This window comes from Myiozetetes cayanensis, unplaced genomic scaffold (assembly GCF_022539395.1).
Source record: "Myiozetetes cayanensis isolate MyiCay16 unplaced genomic scaffold, myiCay2020 scf12, whole genome shotgun sequence".
Taxonomy (NCBI): Eukaryota; Metazoa; Chordata; class Aves; order Passeriformes; family Tyrannidae; genus Myiozetetes; species Myiozetetes cayanensis.
The window spans coordinates 12,520,188-12,534,249 of record NW_026086826.1 but is presented as its reverse complement, the minus strand read 5'-3'; the positions used below and the strand labels follow the sequence as shown (position 1 = coordinate 12,534,249).

General features: G+C 43.4%; 1 protein-coding gene across 1 annotated transcript in view; it reads right to left on the bottom strand.

Annotated features, from left to right (window-relative positions):
* Positions 1-14,062, bottom strand: part of PDE4B (phosphodiesterase 4B) — a 197,659-nt gene that overhangs the window by 171,688 nt on the left and 11,909 nt on the right. The window contains exon 2 of the mRNA XM_050307439.1: positions 1,288-1,399. Within this exon, the coding sequence (XP_050163396.1) occupies positions 1,288-1,329 (42 nt within the window). The 5' untranslated portion in view covers positions 1,330-1,399. The remainder of the gene's footprint in view (positions 1-1,287; positions 1,400-14,062) is intronic.

Here is a 14,062-nt window from a genome sequence, read left to right as displayed (position 1 = left end):
TGTATTCCATGTGATGAGCTATCAATAGAAGCTGGAGGGTTATTTTAATCAGTGTATATGTGGGTGTGTCTATATATATATATATATACATGTATTTATATATTTATGGCCACTTTTATCCTCTTTTTCTATCTCCTTCTGAGTTTTGATCTCTACCCTGCTCTTTCCACCTTTCCCAGACCTTTCCAAATCCACATTACTGTCTCCCCAAATCCCTTTGTTCACTTTCCCTACAAACTGTGTTCTTCCAGCCAGCACTGGGGGACTACAGAGAAAATGAGAGAGGTTTAATTTTCCAGGAACAGCTTGTTGGACTTGATCTTGGGAGTCTTTTCCAACCTAAATGATTCTATGGCTCTATGAACTGCAAAGGCCTCAGTTGCCTCACAGGTTCTTTCACTGAACAAAATCAGGTCAAAAACACTCGTAGGAATTCCAGAAAGAAAAGCCTTGCCTTCTGTATGAGGATCTAACTCAACCTGCCCTTATGGGACTATTTAGTTCTTTGTTATTATTTCAGAAGTGTCCAGAAGAGTTTCCCAGCTTCCCATTAGATTTCAGATGTTTGTTTTCATTAAAGTCAGCGAGGACCGAGCAAACTCAGCCTCATGCTCAGGCAAACTGACTATGAGCAATGCAACATGTGCTCTAAGGGTGCAAAATAAACACTTATTTACTGGAGGAGTGCTACAGGTTACTCTAACTCTTCGTTTCCATTCCTCCACTGTGTTTTCCGTTACATTCCACGTGATTTCCTGATTTTTGAGAGCCCCAGCTGTGACAAACAGGCCAATTAAGGCTGTGGTTATCAGGCCATCATTACAAAGGGATGCATTTCTCCAGAGAATGGGAACTGGAGTTTAATTAATAGGGGATTACCATGATGATTAGAAAGTGTAGTGATGGAATAACACATTTATCATCACATTAAGTGTTCAGCAACTGCAGTATACTCACAAGTATAGAAGTGCAGCATATGAGCAAAGGTGGGATCCAGAACAGATATTCCATAAGTCACACCAACATTCCCTGCTGGCTGCCCACGCTACACTGACCAAAGACAGAGTATGTGGTATCTGTAAGACTGCTCTAAACCTCTCATGTGGGTTGGTTTGTTCATTTTAAAATATGCTATGCTTATTTTCTGCTTATTAAATAATAATCTTGCAGGATTATCAAAGAGCACTCAAAATCAGCTCGTACTTCTGAAATAAGACAAAAACAGCTTTTTTTATCATTTTCATGAAGTACTGGGGAAAATAAAACATGTCTTCAGAAGAAACTCACCTCATCTGCAGTTACTGTCATGACACTTCTGCTTTTCTTCATTATCGAGATTGAAGCGCACCCCGTTATAAAAAACTCCTGTTGTTAAATCCAATTTCTTCAGATGGGCAACCTGAAAGAAAAAACATATTTCTGAATAACAAACTGGCTTTGATGACAAACTAACCACCACCATCACAGCTGATTTATAACTTGCTGCCCATTTTCATAGAGTCACGGAATTGTTAAGGTTGGAAAAGACCTTTAAGATCGTCAAGCCCAACCCTCAACCCAGCACCACCATGTTCATCACTAAATCCCATCCTCAAGTGCCACATCCACATTTTTGAACACTTCCAGCAATGGTGACTCCACAGCTTCCCTGGGCATCCTGTTCCAGTGCTTTACAACCCATTCCATGAAAAAACTTCCCTTAATATCTAATCTAAACCTCCCCTGGTGCAAGTCGAGGCTGTTTCCTCTCATCCTGTCTGGTTTTCCATAAAACACAGGCAGCAGATGTTCTGCAAGTGCAGCTCTGTAATTGTGAAAGGCCAATTCAATATTTAGCAAAATCATGTTGAGAGCAACCAGCATTCCCGAGGCTCTGCAATCTAAGCCAGCCTTGAGACAAGCCCAGTAATCCGGGATCAAAGCTAACAGGTTTTTCTTTAAAATGTCTTTAATTGAGCCCTTTTCAGAGGTACAGCATAGAAGGTCTCCAAGAACAGCTCGAGGTGGCTCTTACAGAAGAAATTTGCATTTGTAATGCGATTCTAAAATTCAATGACAACTCTCAAACATTATTTATTATTACACTGCCACACACACTCCAGCCACTAAATCACAGCCTTCTGCAGAGGTGACACTGCAGCCACCTTGAACAAAGCAGGAATGAGAAGGGGAATAAAACTCAGCCGAGCAGCTGAAGCAGCAGGAGAAAGCAGCACATGGGAATAACCCCCCTTGGAGTGTTCCCAGGCCCCTTCTTTTTATTGCTGTGGTTTAGTGCTCAGGAAAAAAGCAGCATTTAGGATTTATAGAGAGAACACTGAGGGTTTGGTGTTTTCCTTTTTTCCCCAAAGAACAGGTAGATCTGGAGTGCCACTTTTTGCGTGCTGGCATATGTTCTCCCCCTTTTGGAAGGGGAAAAACCTCTTGGAAATCTCTTATTTGAGGCTGAAAATGGATGAAGGGCCCCTGTTCATAAGCATCATTGCTGAAGCCACCACAAAAAGCTGTGCAACAGCTTCAGGCTTGGTGATGTCAGGTTTTTAACATGCTGTTCACTCTGAGAAATCAAGGAGTTTTGTAGAATCATGGAATGGTTTGGGCTGGGAGGGACCTTAAAGCCCATTCCATTCCATCCCATCCCCTGCCATAGGCAGGGACACCTTCCACCAGACCAGGTTACTCAGAGATCCATCCAGCCTGGCCTTGAACACTTCCAGGCATGGGGAGTCCAAAACCTCCCTGGACAGAGGTTTAACTCTTTTCCTGTATTCCTTTCACCTCTCCATGCAGTGCAAGTTCAGGAGAACAAGCAGCAATTCAGACCTCCTGTAAAACAGGGCTGCCAGACCCCGGCCACCATCAGCACATGAGGAGCAGACATGGCATCAGCATTAGGCACCTAATCCTCTTCCCTGCCACTGCCAGCAGCCAGGGTCCTGGAAAGCAGGGAACCTGCACCACCTGCTTTTCCTGTGAGGTTCAAAGCCCTGGCAGCAGGTACTGAAAGCATCTTACACAGCAACTGCTGGTTGTACAAAACCTTCCCACCCCACAAGGAATTCAGGACTCTGAACACTCACACGTGGCAGCTTGGCTTGGCTTCCAGGACAACACACCTGTGCCACCAAGGGTACAAATTCTGCCTGTGTCCAGGTTAAACACCATCTATTTTGCACCTCTACCTCTTCAAATTAAAAAAAAAAAAAAGCTTCAAGAAAAAGCCCACTCTAATTCTCAGACACAGTCCCTGAGTACAGAGGTCTGAGGACACTGCAGTCTCGAGCCAACTGCTCATCTGCTCTTCCATGTGCCACAACAAACCTGATTCTCTTTAAAGCAGAGGGGAAAAAATGAGGGGAAAACATAGGAAACAAAACAAACTCAAAGGAAACTCGAACACAAAGCTCTAACACTGCTGTAGCTGAGTCTTCCTGCAGTTCTGGCTGCAGCACAGGCACCTCCAGTTGTTTTCATTTCCTTAGGGTTCACGCATCCAACACATACATATCCCAGCCAAAGCATTCCCAGTGCTCAGATCCATGCCAGACAAAACTCACTGCCATTTCAGCTGTGCCAGCACACAGAGCTGGAGGATTCACGGGAAAAGAGCTGAGGGATTTATCTTCTAAAGCAACTCAACAGCTTCCCTCCACAAAAGGATGAGCAGGGAGCAAAGGACAGGTAACAAGGACTCTGCAACACTTCCCCCCAGGGCTGTCTCCCCCCAGCATCCATCCCTGCCTGTCGCCAGAGCCAGAGTGAGAAAAACAGACTTATGGCCTGATAGAGCCCTCTTCTTACAACTACAGCCCCTACACATCTCACTGAATCACAGAATCTGCTGAGCTGGAAGGGGCCCACAAGGATCATCCAGTCCAACCCTCAGCCCTGCACAGGCCCATCCCCAAGAGTCACATCAGGTGCCCCAGAAGATCATCCAAACACTCCTTGAGCTCTGGCAGCCTTGGTGCTGTGACCACTGCCCTGGGGAGCCTGTTCAGTGCCCAACCACCCTCTGGGGGAAGAACCTTTTCTGAGATCCAACCTAACCCTGCCCTGACACAACTTGAGGTCATTCCCTGGGGTCCTGTCCCTGGTCCCCACAGAGCAGAGATCAGTGCCTGCCCCTCTTCTTCCCCTCCCCAGGAAGTTGGAACTGCAGTGAGGTCTCCCCTCAGTCTCCTCCAGCTGAACACACCAAGTGCCCTCAGCCGCTCCTCCTCAGGGCCCTTCCCCATCTCCATTGCCCTCCTTTGGACACTTTCTAAGCACTCAGGGTGGGTTTAGATCTTGCAGCAGTAGAAGGGCTGTTAAAACCCTGACATGTGGCAGCACAGAGCATGGCAATGTGACGTCTCTGCAAACCTCCCATAGTTTGGATCCACAGTACTATGAGATGATCTCACAGGAGTGAGAAAAGGCATGGAATTACAGAATGCCAAGTTGGAAGGGACCTCAAGGATCACCTGGTCCAACCTCTCTTGGCAAAAGCACCGTCTAGACAAGATGGCCCAGCACTGTCTCTAGCTGAACCTTAAGAGTGTCCAGTGTTGGGAATTCATTGCTTCCCTAGGAAAATTATTCCAGTGGCTGATTGTTCTCACTGTGAAACATTTGCCTTCTGCCTCCTAGAGTCACTGTCCTATTAGCAGCATAAAAGTCATGTTACATCAGCAGAAAAAAATTCTAGAATAAGTTTAATGATTTTATCAATCTTCAACAGTTAGGAGAAACTAAAAAGCCCTGCTATGAAAAGAATTGGATGATACTGTCCCAGATATTGTGCAGGTTAAGATGACCATGACAGTGGTATGTATGCACAGACAACATGGCATGAATAAATACATACTCCCCTGTAATATGCAGAGAATATTCATAGAAAGGAAAAAAAAAAGAGTTACATCAACAGCAGAATTGAAGCAGACAACTGATTTGTGTTTAATAAAGTACAGATTTGTGCTTAATAAAGCACGAGTTTGAGTGTTTAACTGTGCAGACACTGGGAATCCAACACAAACCAACTCACCTTGTATCTGCCCCCTGAACAGATGTCCATTCAGAAAGTAACATCAATAAATCAGTAAATACACAATGAAGTGAAACAACACACACATAAGTATGCAGGACAACTTCTTAGGATCACAGATTCGTTAGGGTTGGAAAAGACTTTTAAGACCATTGAGTACAACCATCAATCCACCACCATGTTCACCACTAAACCATGTCCTCAAGTGCCACATCCACACATTCTCTGGGAAAACAAATCTGAAAGAATGGGAGTCTAAGAAAGTCTCCTAAATTTTGCTGAACTTTAGGATTAGAACCAACACCAGAACATGAAAGATGGGGAGATGGACCAGACTGACTTGCAGATAACTTCTGTGAAAGCCTGAGTCCTCTTGTACCACAACTTCCTTCCCTTTATAAATATTTATCAATTTGCCAAAGCAAATTTAACCAGAATATGAATAATTCTACAAGCCATCTTTTGTTTTGTTCTGTAGATTGCACTTCTGAAGAGCCCACCAAGAAAATTGAACACTTCCTTTAGCCTTGACTAAGTTACTATTAAAATCTGACTCACTCTTTCTTGTGCCTTTACATAAAAGATCTGACACCTGGGACGAATATTTAGGGGGAAAATAAACCAAATAAAAACACTCCAGAGCGCCTTACTCGGAGTTTTTTTTCTCCTGTACATTTTGTAATTCATGCAATCTTTTATGACAAACAGAGTTGCTCTCCACCACCCAAATCCTCCCAAAATAAACTGTATCCCAGTGACTAGCAATATGTGGGTAACAGGGAACGCTGAGAAGCAGCAAAGCTTTGAATTTGTTATTAAATTGCAAAGAAAAATACTCCTTCAGTGCTGCACTTGAGTCTAATCCATTTTGCTGGAATATAGGCAGGGTATGAGGTTTGTTTTTACACCAAGTTCTTCCACCTCAAGGTTTTTGTGTTCCATGACTGTGTGTTTCCAAACTGCTGGTAAACTCCAGCAGTTCCAAAGTGATAAAGCCTGACAGCCAAGGTATGAATTAATGGGGTGAAAAATGGTCAGCAGACAGGGGTGAGGATAAAAACACCAGGGATGCATGGGATAGAGCCTGCTTTTCCTACACACTGGTTAAAAAAACAGCTATCCAGCTCATCCAGTGTGAAATCCACTATTTAAAGAAATTCCTAAAAGGCATCTTAACGTTCAAGTTCTGGTATGGTTTGGAATGGGAGAGACACATTTCACCATGTCGCTGTTTTCCCACACATTTGGGCTTCTGCATGGGCAGGTTTAAAGCCACAGGGTGTTACCATGAGCTGAGTGACCCTCCCACTCCTGAAGATCCTCCTCTCCCATGAAACACAGGCAAGGCAGGGCCAGGTTTACATTTTGCTGCTCCTGTGGTGCTGGTTCTTTGGATTAACAGAAGGTTTTGGCAAGCAGAGCTGTGTATCTGGCTCCTTTCAGACTCTAAATTCATTTCCTCCCACTTCTCAAGAAGGCAAGACACAAAGATTGAGAGATAGTGAAAAACAAAACAAATCCCAGCGAAATTCATATCACACAGCACATCCTGCAGTCCCACACCTGGTTCTTCCTCACTGCCAGGGCCACGACACACATTCTCGAGGCAGGACTTTTCCTACCAACAAAATGCTGATCCCTGCCAGTTCTGCAGAACCTGAGGATGATCAGAGATAAACCCAGACACCTGAATGGTGAATGATTAGAGAGGCTTTGCTAAGGGCAGGGCTGGGATGAAGGAGATTATCTGATCATACAGAGAATTACATCATTTGTGAGCTGGGATTCAAACAACTGGATTCTCCTTAAAGGTCATCAAAACTTCACAGCGTGAAGCACATACTTAGGGTGACAGACACCAAAAAAAATTATAATCTCAGGTTTAGCTCTCCCAGACAAAATATATGGGTTCCTACTTAACATAGAATCATGAAAGGGTTTGGTTGGAAGGACCCTTAAGGCTCATCCAGTTCCACCCCCTGCCACGGGCAGAGACACTTTCCACTATCCCAGGTTGCTCCAAGCCCCATCCAGCCTGGCCTTGGATATTTCCAGGGATGGGGCAGCCACAGCTGCTCTGGGCAACAAGAAGGGATGGAAAAGCTTCTCAAACACCCAATTCTGTCCAACTCCTTGGACACAGCCTCCCAAAAATACATACCTAAGAATTTCCCAAACAGCCCCTTTTTACTACTTATTTAGTGAAGAAAAAGTTGCTTTTTTTCAGTGACCTTTTCCCATTTCTTGTGAACAGGAACAACTAAACTGGTCTGCAGAGCTTATGGCAGCTCCAAGAAAATCACTCCTCCTCAACAAACTCAATCTGTTCTAATTTTCATAAAAAGCTGAGAAGAATTCACAGCAGTGTGCAAAACAAAAGCAAGGGCATCTATTACCACAAATGCTTGTAACCCAGGAAAACTGACTCAGAAATAAGGGATTTCATAGAATCATGGAGTGCTTTGGGTTGGGAGGGATCCTTCCACCCCCTGCCCTGGACAGGGACACCTTCCACTATCCCAGGTTGCTCCAAGCCCCGTCCAACCTGGCCTTGGACACTTGCAGGGATGGGGCAGCCACAGCTTCTCTGGGCAACCTGTGCCAGGGCCTCCCCACCCTCACAGGGAAGAATTCCTTCCCAATATCCCATCTAACCCTGCCCTCTGGCAGTGGGAAGCCATTCCCCCTTGTCCTGTCCCTCCTGGCCCTTCGAAGCAGTCTCTCTCCATCTTTTCTTCAGGCTCCCTTCAGGTACTGGATGGCCACAATTAGGTCACCCCAAAGCTTCTCTTGCCCAGGCTGAACAATCCCAATTCTCTCAGCCTTTCCTCACAGGCAGAGCTGCTCCATCCCTCTGATCACCCTGGTGCCTCCTCTGGACTGGCTCCAGCAGCTCCATGTCCTTCCTGTGCTGGGGCCCCAGAGCTGGAGGCAGATTTGCCCTGAGAGGTGTAATGAACTTTATTTCTTATCACTGCAATTCTCCTATAAAACAACTTTGCTAACTTAGACCTACCAATATCACCCAGCTGGAGAACTGATTCCTCCAGTATCCTCTTCCAGGGCTGTTCTGAGCTTTGTCCCAGTTGCCAACCTGTGAATTACAGGCTGACCAAGTCTAAATTAGTCTGGTGGTTTAAGCCATGAGGCATCTGTGCCATGGGATAAAGTTGCAAATTTATCTACCATATTAAATAAACCAATTCTTTTATTATAAAAGTGAATGTTATAGGCAGGACACTCTTTGTAGATAGTTGAGAAAGCTCTGTCAAAGTTGTACAAGACCAAAAAAAACACCTTTAAAACTCCAACGTTACCACTGGGTAAATTATCCTTATTAAAACGGTGTCTTAACTTTCATTAGGAGGTTCCGTACCGAGATATCACCAAGGTTAAGAGGATTGCAAAGACTCATCTTTTCTCTGGCAACCTAATCATTAAAGCTGAGAATAACTAAGTCAATCTGCTCCAGAAATTCCAGTAACTCTTTGATTTCCAGCAGAGGGTCACCCAGGTTGTCATTGCTCTCCATTTATTTCAGTTACAACAGGAAAATCAATATTTTGCTTTTGTTAGGCCGCTGCAGAACCCACATGAGATACAAGCAGTATTTTTCCCTGGAAAATATGACCATATTGTTTTTAGGAAGCTTCCAGACAAATATTAATAGAAGAAAGGATTGCAGGAAACATTATTCTCTTTCCTGACTATATTAGTGGTTTTTAAATCTTATATATCTATAAAACAGTTCTACTACCGTGGTCGAATGAAATTAAATTAAAAATCAGTTCTGACAGCACCAAAGGGCTCATTTAACAGTGTTACCTACCACAGAAGGATTTTCAAGGTAATTACTGAGAAAAGTGAAGCAGACTATTAAAGGATGCAATTTATATCTTCCTTGTTCCCTGTGCAAATGACTGGCAGAGCCTCCCACTCCTTGGAAAGCAGCTGAACAGCACTTAGAGAGCAAAGAACAATTATTATGATGCTTAAAAAAAAAAAAAAAAGTTTAAAAATAAACCCCCAGAAAATGCATGCCAGGCAAATTTTGCCCCTTTAGATTTTTAAGCTGATTTTTTAAAAAATAGACTTCATGTTCCCCCTGTGTTTTTATTGGGAAAGGAGCATAATGCACTAAGCCTTGCTGGGCTCCACAGATAAGGGAAATGCTGCAGATCCTTCGGGATTAGCTGGATCAACAGTGTGGGGAAACTTAGCGTGTCACCACCAGCTAATGCAGCCCTTGATTTACTTGATTTCCAGCCCCTGATTTACTTCTTCCCTTCCTAAACTCACCCAGAGGTTGCTCTGCTCCAAGAGGAAATGTTCTCAGATCCTCAGATCTCGCTTTCCCCTGTGGTTTTTATGGGAAGAGAAAAGTTCCAATAGGCTACAAGAAGGATTCTTTTACTTTAATTTTTCTTTTTAATATTAGAGCCGTGCAGCAAAGACACGCAGTGACCCCAAGCTCAGAAGAGCAGAATCAAGCCTACAAATACAGACCATCCTTGGAAGAACACATCCTCCAGAAGCCTTGTAACACAGGAATATTCCCAACCTTGCCTTTGAATTTGAAAAAAACCACTAAAAAATAGTAGGGAAAGATGAAATGAAAAATCAGGGCAGCAAGAGGTCCCTGGAGAACCAAATTAAAGCTGAGATCTGCAAAAGAGTGACCTGGTCTAGTGGAAGTTGTCCCTGCCCACGGCGGGGGGTGAAGCGAGATGGGCTTTAAGGGCCCTTCCAAACCGTTCCATGATTTGCAGATGACTTCTAAAACGGGATGTGAGGGGCTGAACAATCAGGACACAGCAGTATCTTCAAACAGCACCTGGGAAAGGAGCTCAGGTAGGTCCTGTGAGTCCTCAGAAACACCACCCAGCAAACAATTTCACTGCCGGGGGCCAAACCTATCCCATGGCCAGTTGGAGTAAATGCTTCCACAGAGACCACGTAACCAGCTCTTCTGACCACAGGCACACACAAAAAACCCAAATAAATGGGAAAATTGGGGCTCTGTGCCAAGGCAAACAGATGCCGGTGGTTTTTGCCTGCCCCGACGTCCTCCCTTCCCCAGGAAGAAGGATTCTGCAGCTGATACGCTGCATTTCCATAAATCCCTCATCCCAGACTGCTCATAAAATACAGCCCTCTAAGGAGTCCAAGGAAAGGGAAATCAGAGTCAGGGAGAGACCTCTGTGTGCTGCTAAATGAGGACAAAATGAGGTTACTTGTAGGGTAACAGCATCCAGTCACCCACAATTTATTGTTTCTAACACTGCCTGTCTGCAGTATCATTTTTGTTAATGAAATACAAAGCATTTCTTTTCTTAGATCACAAATTTGGTGCAGCAGTAGCTCTGTTATTAAGTACAGGAATAATCATTCCCTGCCCTGGTGCATTGGCTCAAAAATTTTATAAATTTTATAAAATACCCTGGAACATGCACATTATCCCTTGGCAGAAAGTCCCCTTTTCATCCAGGAGCAGAGAATAATTCCAATTCAACTTCACATCTCACCTGCAAAGGCAAAGCCATCGGGAGTACTAAAGACATGATGGTCAACTACAAACTTGATTTATCCCAGGTTTTTTTCCATGCTTGCAATTTCCAGAATGAAATTTCTGTCTGCCCATCCAATAAAAAGAGAAAATGAAGACTAAAAGGAAAAGCATTTGGCCTCCTGCAAACACACACGTGTTTTATACCAGCCACTGGCTACGACCACGTCTGTTACAATATATTACTTCATCTATTTTAAGAGGCATCTAATTTATAACAGGAGATTTAGGGGAAAAACACTGATTTAGATGAATATTTAAGCTTTCTTATTCCAGGATTTTACTGGTAGCCAAAGCAGATGTTACTGTTTCCTTATATTACTGCTGTTTTCTTTTCTTCGGTATCTGATATTTTGCTTGTTGGGAAAATATTTGCATTATCTGAGATTCCAGGCTGAAATTATCAGCATTTTTTTTAAGAAATGAAAGAATACTTCAGTTCAGTCTTAATTTGCTCCAAAATCAAGTGCTGTTAACTGAGGTGAAAGTGAACATTTGCTTCAAACTTCTCATTGTAATTTTCCCGTGGTTATTAAAATCTCTTCAAACCTTTAATTATGGGGGGCTGATACTTCCAGCACTCAGTGTCTGCCTCTTGCTGAACACTTTAGAAAGTTTTTATCCAATTCAATCACTTCAAAGAGTGCAATTAATGAAGAGAGCCCTGTTCAGTAACCCCTCCTTGCAGCATCCCAGCGCTCCAGAGCAAGGAATTATCATTTCACAGGGACGAGCTCCACATCTCAGTCCTTTTGTGTGTCCCCACAAAAAAGTCTGGCTCTTTTTTTTTTTTTTTTCCAAATTATTGTCAAAATTCAAATGTACGTCCAAACTATTCAATGGTAAAGGTGCAAAGGGAACTGCAGAACTGGAAAGTCCAAAATATAGGGATGTATCACAGGCCCAGGTTGTTCGAAGCATGGTCAGAGGAACCCCAGCCTGGTCACATCCAGAAAATTCCTATTTCTCTGCACACAGGGGGAAATTTTCAGCAATGACAGCAACTGAAAAGGAGTCATGATGTCAAAATTACCTTAAGCTGAAAGAGGATATACTTGGATCAAATATTGGGAATGAATTCTTCCCTGTGAGGGTGGTGAGGCCCCGGCACAGGCTGCCCAGAGGAGCTGTGGCTGCCCCATCCCTGGAAGTGTCCAAGGCCAGGTTGGACAGGGCTTGGAGCAGCCTGGAATAGTGGAAAGTGTCCCTGCCCATGGCAGGGGGTGGAACCAAATGGGCTTTAGGGTCTCTTCCAACCCAAACTACGATTCTATGCAAAGTCACCACTGGTATTTGTGGATGCAAGAATTGTCTTTGGCCTATAAAGCAAGAGAAGCTCGACTACTGCTGAAGAGGAGGCTGGAAACTCCACTTAATATTCCTCTTCTAAAAAGATTTGAAAATGTGGTGGTAAAAGGCAGTTCCTCACCTTTGCAGCAACAAAGCAAAAGAATGTATTAGAATTATTTGAGTTCTTTTTAAAACAGGCAATTCTCTTGGTCACAGACGTTCATGTACTCCCCCCTGTATCTTCTTTCCAGAAATAAAATACTTGGGTATTATCAGTACATTATTTTTTTTTTTAAAGTAGCCTTTGTTTAGGGCAGAAGAATATGATAGTTTAGCTTGTTCCAGTGCAAAACAGCAGCATGATGTGGACATGAAATGATCTTTTTATGCCACAAGACAAACGACCTACAAAATCACAGAATCCCAGACTGGTTTGGGATGGAAATGACCTTAAAGCTCATCTGGTTCCACCCTCTGCCCTGGGACAGGGGCACCTTCCACTAGACCAGGTTTACAGCAGGGATTATTCTCCCTACCAAATTTAAAGCAAAATATCAATGTCTTTCTTACGGTTGGAGAATATGATCATTAAGAAAAAAATTAAAAAGTGTCGGCTTTTCACCTTGTCCTTGTCACTCCTGTGAGGATCAGATCAAAGAATCCCACATTGTACAAGGAACAAGAGTATTTTCTTGGACTCTCTACTACAACCAAATACTCACCTGCAGTTTGGTGCAGTTACATACAAATGCATTTATCTTGTGTGAATACAGAATCATAGAATGGTTTGGGTGGGAAGGGACCTTAAGATAATCCAGTGATAACAGACTTTTCTACTGAGTAAATGGAGCCTGATTACTTTTCATCTTAATTGCTGGTAGATAAAATGTTAGGTTTGGCTCAGAAATTAAGTAGCTGGATATCCTTAAATTTCACCAGAAATGAAGGTCTACCTACAGCACATAAATTCCACATAAACCTGAAGTAACTGAACCTGAGAAATCAGACCAAACACTTACAGAGAAATCTCCAACAACCCTGAGGTTGTTCAACAGTCAGCCTCTTACCTCTGGTTTTTGGTTTTTTTCAATAAATCCCAATTCTTACCCTTTTTAATACTCATTTTTAACTGAACAGATGCAATAAACCACTAGTCACTCCCTAATGATTTTCAGATCAACAAAGATCATTACATTAGTAAATTACTTTCAGCTTTAGAGATGCTATTAGGCAATTAATTTCTCAACAAAACCTTGGTTGTTCCTAAGGTAGAGGCTACACACAATCATGAGAATTATGAAATAACGAGCTTTGCTATTGCAAAGGTTTATTATTAATTCGGGATGCAGAACTAAATATTGAGAACCAGATACACTGGGAAACACAGAATCACAGAATGGTTTAGGATGGTCCTTAAAGATCATCTCCTTCCAATCCCCATGGGCTGGGGGAGACATCTTTCACTGGAGACATCTTCCCACCAAGCTAAAATAAACACCCCAGATTTCTGTACTGTTCTCCATCCATCCAGTCATTCCCTGACATAAACACCTGGAGGGAAGCAGGTAAATGTTTATGAACTGTGGGGAAGCAGCTGCATCCTGAGAAAACAAGGACTGCAAATGATGGAAATACACAGATACACAAATAAATCAACCCTTTCCCACATTCTACACGAGCAGTTTTTAATGAGGTCAACCAAATCAATGTACTTTTTTTGTGTAAGATCCCACATAAATTATAGGGAAAAAAATCAGTAGATGTCCTCCTTCCAAGGGACCTCCAGAAATGAGGTGGTGCTACTCTGCAGGACACAAGAATCCACAGATTCCCTATTTCCCACTAGGAAAGAGCCTCTTGGAAAGACCTGGCACTGCTCTCACTATCACTTCTTTTGGGTGAGTTCTGTCAACTTTCTTCAAGGCCCACCAGAGAGGCAGATAACGAGAGGTGCAGGGTGCAGCGGAGAGAATAAGCTTGTCTTAAGGGTTTGGGAAGAGCGCTGACCATGCAAGGTGCCTCCACTGGAGCTTCCTGGGGCAGGGACAGAGAGGAGCCCAGGGAAAGGGAAGCTGCCAGCTCTGTGTGGGCTTTCAGATCCCTTCCCCCAGAGCTGAGTCACTCAGATCATACATTTTCAACCTTAGCTCCCTAGTTACTATAACAACTTAATGGATTTC